General features: G+C 46.9%; 1 protein-coding gene across 2 annotated transcripts in view; it reads left to right on the top strand.

Moving 5' to 3' along the window:
* Positions 1-5,263, top strand: part of NOC4L (nucleolar complex associated 4 homolog) — an 8,753-nt gene extending 3,490 nt beyond the window's left edge. The window contains exons 10-15 of one of the 2 annotated variants that reach the window (XM_027906000.1): positions 16-76; positions 617-727; positions 1,944-2,107; positions 2,452-2,534; positions 3,073-3,186; positions 3,480-5,263. In XM_027906000.1, coding sequence (XP_027761801.1) covers positions 16-76; positions 617-727; positions 1,944-2,107; positions 2,452-2,534; positions 3,073-3,186; positions 3,480-3,596 — 650 coding nt within the window. In that variant the 3' untranslated portion in view covers positions 3,597-5,263. The remainder of the gene's footprint in view (positions 1-15; positions 77-616; positions 728-1,943; positions 2,108-2,451; positions 2,535-3,072; positions 3,187-3,479) is intronic. The other variant, XM_027905999.1, reaches the window with a different exon arrangement.
* Positions 5,264-8,680: the final 3,417 nt, after the last annotated feature.

Genomic DNA, 8,680 nt, shown 5'->3' on the forward strand with positions numbered 1-8,680 from the left:
CTTGCTTTTTTACAGGTGGAGCAATCAGTCTTCTAGCCCTAAATGGATTATTTATTCTGATTCACCAGCATAATCTGTAAGTAAAAAGAGCATACTGTTTAAAGGAACATGGGGTTTTGCATTTACATCTTTACGTAAGAGGAACTGAAATGGATTCTCCACACCTTCAGGCTTAGAAATTCCCCAGTGAGAAAGCCAAACTCTGCCCAAGAGGCTCAGCTGTTTGGATGCTGAGCTCTTTTGATAGTCTGACTCCTTTTACAACTGAGCTGAAATATCCTCTTCTCCAGACTGTGGTTGCTCAGCACTGTAAAATCAGTTACCATTGATTTGATTACGTAGTGAAGCCATGTCTTTGGTGTCCCTTTCACTGGATCCTCTACCATTTGCAGTCAGTGGACGTGAATTCATGGCCCAAAAATGGCTGGGCACTGCAAGAGCCGTAAATTCACCTTCAGCTTGTTTCCAGGGGACTGTAGAGAGAAGCTTCAGAGAGCTGAACAGAGCACAAGAGTGGTCTGGAGTGTTTCATTAAAGAGAGCACAGAAACATTTAGACACTGTGTAGTCCCCCTGTACACCACTCATGGATGTTGGATTTTCCTGGTTTTTAACAGGGAGTATCCTGACTTTTACAAAAAGCTGTACAATCTGTTAGACCCTTCCATCTATCACGTGAAGTACCGAGCTCGCTTCTTCCACCTGACTGATCTGTTTTTGTCTTCATCGTAAGTAGCATCTTCATTATGTATGCTCAGATATTCTCCTCCTGCTCTCCTCTTGGCCAGAGACTGTTTTTGAGCAGTCCCCCACATGTCTGGATGGAATGTATGCAGTGTGCCTGCTGGATCAGACTCATTTTTGCCAAGAAAACTAGATCCAAGAGTGTTATTGTAGTGTTGCGTAATTTTTCACGTGCTGGCTCTGAAGATTTGCCACGCAGCCCTAGAGTTTCAAAAAGGAAAAATTGCAGTTGGTTACCAGAATTTGAGCTGCAAGTGCTTATGGATTGTATTTGATCTGTGTTCCACTTCGGCTGAAAGCGATGAGTGCTCTGTCTTGTCTTTGTGAATATGGAAAAGTAAAATTTGCAGGCTTTTTATAGATTATAAAGCTGTTCATAAATTGATGGCCTTTTGCAGACACGGAACATCGAGATATAAAGTGTTTGACAGTCTGTCTTGGTGCTGTCAGTTCATTGTACACGGGGAAGAAACTAGATGGGCAACTGGTCAGATAGTTGCCATCATATGTTACAAAACAAATCAAGAGTAACACTTTACAGTTCAGCACTAGGCAGTTAATATCCAACCCTTTGTATTCATGGTGTGCTTTGGAGAGAGTGGCAAGACCTGTGGAGTGGCTTTGTCATCTTTCATCCCAGTTCTTCTGACCTGAAGAAGGTGTCCAGATGAGCTGATTGCTGTTAGGAATTTGCATTTTTACCATAAAAGAAAAAAAGAATTATCCTGCACATTTACATCACAGCAGCTTTATGTTCCCATTAACAGCTGCTGTGCTTGCTGTAGTCCTGGAAGTATTACATAAATTTAACACCGTGGCCTGTGCATTATTTAAATCCACAAAATGACATTAGAGGAATATAATTGAGGTTGCCTGGCCAAGCACTCAGAAGTTTATAAAAGGACTGAATAAAGTTTGCCATGGGAATGGCTGTGAACAGAAGCTGTGTCTGGACAGAGTCTCAGAGTGATTTGAGATTATTCATGCACTGAATGTAGGTGCCCCCAAATTTGTTCTGGAGAGCACACAAGACCCCGTATTGCTGCTCGAAACCAGGATTGTTACAGTTTCTCTTCACTCCATAGCCCAAAAAATCTGAAGAGCCCCACTGATCTTTACCCTGCCATGCTGTTTGAAGGGGGTGCAGCTGCCGTTTCCCTTGCCAGGACTTTACCAACCCCTCTGCCCTCTCCCCCACAGCCACTTGCCAGCGTACCTGGTGGCAGCGTTCATAAAGCGGCTCTCCCGGCTGGCCCTCACAGCCCCTCCCGAGTCCCTCCTCATGATCATTCCCTTCATCTGCAACCTCTTCCGCAGACACCCCGCCTGCAGAGTGCTGGTGCACAGACCTGGAGGGCCAGCAGGTAAGAGGGGAGGTTTGTGTCATGCCTTTAGGCAACAAAAAAGAGCACGGTTCCCCTGGAGGAAGAAGGGAGTTCCCAGTTCGGAGGTTTGGAAGGATCCCTCTGTCCCCTGAGTTTGTGGAAAGTCAGCAGGCCTGTGAGTTCAAGACTATTCCAAATGCCCTCTATATTCTCTAAAAGTAACATGATTCTGTAGTGCTGGGATGTGCCAACTTGTTCCTGGACCGTAAATGTCTTAGGGATAAGCAACCCTGACTGCAGTGTTGCTCTTGGCCTCTTGTGTTCCCTTTGGGTTTACATACATCACACAGGAAATATTACCTCTGTGTCTCCTGTTTTCTTAGATATGTCAGAAGATCCATATATTATGGAGGAGGAGGAGCCATCTGAAAGCAGGGCTTTGGAGAGCTCCCTCTGGGAGATTCAGGTATGTCATCCAAAAATGAGCATCTGCATCTGGTGTGGGTCTCTTCTTTGACAAATGTTGGCAGTGGGCAGCTCCACTCAAAAGAATGTGCTGACGTGCATCCTGCAAATAAGTTGAGTTCCTGGCTGATCTTTTGGTCTGCATCATTTTCTGCCCTAGCAAATGATTCCATACACTGGAGAAATTGTCCCTGCTATTTAGTAGGTGGCTTGTGAGCACACATCTGACCTTGCAGCTGAAAAGTGGGCAGCCAGCAGCTCAAACAATCTGAACAGCTGCAGATGTACCAGGCTTTTTCATTTGCTTTGGAGGGGAGAGAGGAACTTGCTGTTCCTTACAGCCAGGTTATCCTGTAGAAATGGATAAGGGTTTTGTGTGGGGGGCTGAGGCAGCAGCAGGAATGATGTGCAGGAGCAGGAATCCCAGAGAGCCAGAGCTCAGATGTGACACAAGAGCCGTGTGGGGTAGAGGAATTGGGTTATGCATTGTAAGCGTGGCCTGTGAATGAATCTGCCTCTTATTTGTCTTGCTTTTCCAGTCTCTCCAGAACCATTATCACCCAGATGTGGCCAAAGCAGCTGCTGTCCTGAACCAGTCGCTGTCTGAGATGGAGGATGACATATCAGGGCTCCTGGAGCTCTCAGGTTATGAGGTAATGTTGCTGTGCCTCTGGGAATGACTGGAACCAGGTGGAAGGAGATTCTGGATGCAGTAGCCATGCTGTGTTCATCTGCCTTGCTGCTGGGAGGGAGCTAAATGGACTTTTGGTTACCTAGAACCAGGGAAAACCAGGAAAATGTCTGCTAAATAACAGAGCATGAGCAGCAGTGGTGACAGGGCTGGCTTTTTTAAAAAGCCTCATTTGCTGGATTAGAGGTTAGAGTGAGCAGTGGGTGAAGAGGTTGTTCTGAGTTTTGACAACAATTTCTATTTTTTATTTTGTAGCTTTTTGATAGAGAAGTAAAGAAAAAGGCTACTGATGTGCCCCTGGAGTTTGAGCGAGTACGAGGTTTGTTTGGCAAGAAAAATGACATTTTTGCAGAGCACTTCAGTTTAGATTGATGCCATCTCTTACAAACACACCTGTGCCACTGACTGATCTTGGGGACACGCCCAAAGCTCTGCAACCCTTCCATGAGATGGAGCTGGACTGCTTGGCAGAGGTGCAGCCCTCCTCAGTGACCTTTGCCACTGCCCCTGGATGGACTTGCCCTCGTTCCTCACTCTTGCAGACTGCTGCCACCTGGTATTTGGGAGGGATTTTTCCTGGGAGGAAGCCTTCCTGGACTTGTTCATGGCTGGGGTTCCAGCCCTCCCCCCAGAGCTGCTGGTGCTGGCTGTGACCAGTGGCTGCATGGACAGACATCTCACTGCTGTTCCACAGCACTGAGAGGAACTGCAGTCTCTGCCTACTCTTTATTTTTCAAATGTGTTGCTTTTTATATGCCAGAGTTGACAACCTGTTTGTAGCAAGTGACTTCAGCACATAGCTGTAAACACCTGATAATATCCTGATTATATTTTTATATGCATTTTTAAGCTCAAGTCCTCAGAGGGGTGTTCAGCTTCCTTGCACTTGTCTTCCTCCTCCCACGTTCGAGGCACTGAGAGCTCTGCTTTGTCAAACAACTCAGTAATTCCATCTGTGGAGCGTTGCTGGTGTTCCTGCATGTACATCCATCTCATGCTCTAAGGCTGATTAATTCCAAACGCTCATGAGCTTTGGAAATGAGCATAATCCTGGTGACTGCTGGAGCCAGGCAGGCCAGCTGATGTGCAGTGGGAGGCTAATCCTTGAGTTTTGCTTCAGAATGATAAGCAGCTTGGTGTGGTTTTGCTTGCAAGCCTGCATGTGTTGTAGGAGCTCTGGCCAGTGTGAATCCAGTTTTAACTAGTCCACTGATAGCTGGGTACTTTTGTTAATTTGGATTTTTCATACACTTCCAGAATTCATGCAGAAATTCCATCTGATAGGGTTTCCCCCCCAAGGTTCTAAGTTTGAGATAAACTACTTATTAACAAACTCAGGAATTTTTTAAAACTCATTTTCAACAACTTAATTTTACCTCTTTAGATTTAAACTTTGCATAACTTGAAACCATATTTTGTGGAGGAGTCAAGGAAGTGGAGGCCAAGAAATCCAGTTTCTGGCAGGGAATTCTGTTTAAGTCAAGGAAAACTGCAGCTGTCTTGCAGACACTGAAGTGTCACATTTTCTTCATCCAGTTTTCTTCCTGCTTTCCAAACAGTGGAATGTGTCCTTAGAGTGTAGAGCTCTACCTCTTTTTTTTTTTTTTTTTTTCTTCTTTCTTTTTGATGCTTTCGAGTTCAGGTGAGGTGTTTTTGAGGATTGAAATTTTTTCTCTTTTTTTTTTTTCTTTTTATTTTTTAGAAGTCCCACTCTTTGTTCTCTGGTGAAAAGGCAACCCTGCTTCCTCCCTGGCCAGCCTGCTTTTTCTTTTTTCTTTGACTTTTGGTATCTGAGCTAGGAAGGCAGAATGTTTGAGATGTAGCTTTCAACTTGAGAGACCTCAGCTGAGGTTCAGCCAAGCCTTGCATTTCAGCTCTAAGATGTATCTCCTCTGTCAGGGTGTGTTGTATGTGTGGGTTTGGTAAACATTTTGAAGGGCTCTGCTAGAGGTATGAGGACCACATGGCTTGCTTTGAAAGAATTAATGTCAGTGTATCATCTTTCAGATGAAATGAATGAATATATTGAAATGAATGAATACCTTTCTGTGCATATTTTGATTTTGCTCAGGTCAGCCCAGGAATATCTGGGTGTATTTACTGGGGGGCAGTACCTTTCACATCTGTCATAGTACACTCTGTTGGCTTTCTTTTGAATGCACAAATATGGCACGGGGCAGCTCTGGACCTCCTGGTGCTGAAAACGAGGGTGTTTGGTTGGGTTTTAAATCTGGACAGAGGGTAAGCAGAGTCTGTCAGCAAGGCATCCACAGGGCTGAGGGAGCTGGGGGCCTGCCTGCCATCCCAGGGTCTCCTGGCACCAAGCAGGGATACCCTACATGTGGGCCAGATTGAGTTGGGAGTTCTGGAAAGCAGCATCCCTCTGCTGCTGACCCATGGGCACCAAATCATCCCAGACCCAAAGATCCATTCACCTGGAGAGGGCATGCCACTGGAAACGCCTTCCCAGGAGGAAGGCTGTGAAGGCACCAGCATCTCCAGTGTTTCACCAGCTGTGGATCCCAAGTACCCCACTGCAGCTGGTGACCTGAGTGGAGCAGGATGCAATTTGTGTTTTCCAGTTCCTTCCCAGTGCCCCACGTGCTGACACTGTGTGTTCTCGGGTCCCTCAGCATATTCCAGTGCTGAGCTGGAAATGCTCTTAGCACTTTACCTGAAGTGTGTGTAGCTGACCTGGAGTGACCTTATTATTTTGTGGTGATGCCTGGCAGTGCCAGTGCAGTCCCACCGCGCTTGGTGCAGACAAGCAAACCTGCCAGCTCAGAGGAGCTTACAGCTTAAAGCCTGGGTGCTCTTCAGACAAGCCTTGAAGGTCTCCCAGAGACTTCATCCCCCATCTCTGATGCTGCACTTGCCTGAGCAGCATTCTTAAACCAGCTCTTTGGTGGAGATAGCTTTAAGCCCCTGCCTGTCCTTGGGAAAAACATTCCACCTGGTCTTTCATCAAGCTTTTATCTTTAAACTTTCACCCCTTTCCCCTCAATAGGGAGGCATCAGGAAAAAAAAATCAGCAGTTATAAATATTTAAAGTTTCATCTGCACAGAGTGAACAGCCCTTATCAGGCTGCACACCTGCTGCTGCTCCTGCTCTACAGGTCTCCACAGACTGTAGATTATAGATGCTTTAATCATGGGGTGTATTAACTGGAAGGCCAGATAGAAGTACCAGGCAGAGAGTGCATAAGTCACTCCTGTTATTATTTGATTTTTATCAGATGTGGGGAGGAAGGGAGAGGGCTGTTGTGGGAGTTGTTGTTGTTGGGTTATTTCAGTGAGCATAAATGATGGTTTTATGAAAACATTGACATAGCCCCCCAGCCTCCCCACCCATCACTGCCGTGGTTCCCCACCAGAGGACAGCGATAAGGTCTCTGTTGCAGTGGACTGCCCTTGGTTTATTTTCCTGAGCTTCCATTCATTTAAAGGCCATTCAAAGTCATCCCAGACTGGTTGTAAAAGATAGAGCTGCTCATCCAGAGCTCGATGAGATTTATCTGGGGAGTTGAAGGTTGAGGTGACCATGGTGTTTGTGTTAATCAGCTTAGATTGTTACTTTTAAGATACTCTGGGAGATAGAAGTGTAAATTTACATCTGTAAATAGATGGGAAAGTACAAACACCAATGGGTTTGCTTGAGTGAAAGAGGCTTGCTTCCTCAAGTGAAAGGATCTCTGCTTGGTACCTGTCCTCTTCCAGCACAGTGGGACATAAATCCCACTTGGCTGCAGGCTGGCAGTGATCCTCCAACAAATGAGGTGTGTGAGTCTAAAACAACTCACTTTTCACACCACACATTCAGGTGCCTTGAGGGGGTGTTGGAAGCCACCTGACATCCCCTGCCCTGGTTGTTTTAACCACCTAGGAGTCCATTCCTGCTCCTCTGGACTGGTGTAAGCTCCTCTCAGTGTACAGGATCCTGTCTTGGCTCCAAAGGGATCAGGTCCACAGGCTCCCAGGTGCTTAAATAAACAGTAAAAAATGCTTATTAGCCAGTCTGACCAGCTGTATCAAGGTGGTTTCACAGCCCTGAGACAGTGAAAGCTACAGTGCAGCCATAACCCCCTGTGTTTTCCACTACCTAATTTTGAAAAACAAACAAGCTCTCGGTTAATTTACAGCCCAGCTCAAGCAGAGAGAGCTGCAGGATCTCAGTTTGACTGAGACCAGCCTTTTCCAGCTCTATCATAATCAATATTCATTAACTGAAGCCTATTGGACTTGGAGATTTACTGCTATTAATAAGCCAAGAGTCTATCTTTGTGTAGTTTATGAAGGAAGTTTGAGACCTGTTAATAAAAAAGAATTGCTTTTCTGCAGTTTCTTTGCCCTGCCCCTGGGTCGTGCTTGCATCTCTAAAAAGGCAGTTCTGGAGTTACGTGGATAGAGCCAGAAGAGATAAAAACAGAGGGAGACTTCTCTGCAGAGCTCATGGAAGGTGCCTGCAATGAGTTTGTGGCCAGCGTCAGAGAGAGCTGTCTTGGCCTCCTGTAATCTTCCAAGCCACCATCTCCTGTACGAATGAGAGGAGCAGAACCTGAGGTGCTAGGTAAGACCATGAGCTCTCCGACCGCTCGGCTCGATGGCCCAGAACTGCAGATCCCGAGCAGGAGGCAGCCTTGCTGGTGGTCAGTGTGGCATCCGCAGCGGTGGTTCTGGCAAGGATGACACTCCCGGGCTTACCTTGCTGGTGGAGGCGAAGATGGGACAGTGCGATGGAGGAGGGGCTGCAGGCGGCTCTGCCCTGGGGCCACTGAGCCGGGGCCGGTGGCCACTAGAGGACGGTGCAGACCGGGCAGCTGTGCCCGCTGTGCTGCCGCGGCTCTGCTGCCGCCTGCTTCCCCACATTCCCATCGAATCCACCTGCAGCTCCCCTGGGAACACAGGCGGAGCATCCCCCCACAGCATCGCCGGCCGGGGATGGGGTAACCACGCAGGAGGGCAAACCCCGCAGCAAACCAAAGCGCCGAGGGGGTTGTGGAACCTGCCCAAGGGGCTGCCCCACCGGCACGGTCCCAGAGTGCCACGGGCAGGGTGGCTTTGCAGGGCTGAGGATGATGAAAAGAGGGGAGGGTAACCCAGAAACCTCTGTGCTGTGGGGCAGGGGGATTGCAGGGCAGTGCAGCAGGGTTTTGTGTTTTTTTCTACATAGAGCAAAGCAGATTTGGATTCTGTTTCTGTTTTAGCTTGCTCTAACACTATTCATCATTGCTATATCTTAACAGGATCTTCCTTTGATAATAGGACTCCAAGCAGGGATGAAATAAAGTGAGATTAAAATAACTACATAATAAAATTCCAGATTAATCCGAAACTATGGTAAATCTTCCAGAGCTGTAGGAAGGTAATAGCTACGCTGCATGGACTCAGTATTCAGTGAATGACTGTGATAAAATGTGTTGATCCACATTAGAGCTTTATGTGTGTTTAGGTATAAT

This window comes from Empidonax traillii, unplaced genomic scaffold (genome assembly GCF_003031625.1).
Source record: "Empidonax traillii isolate 1590-97213 ecotype Southwest subspecies unplaced genomic scaffold, ASM303162v1 scaffold1233:size172748, whole genome shotgun sequence".
NCBI lineage: Eukaryota > Metazoa > Chordata > Aves > Passeriformes > Tyrannidae > Empidonax > Empidonax traillii.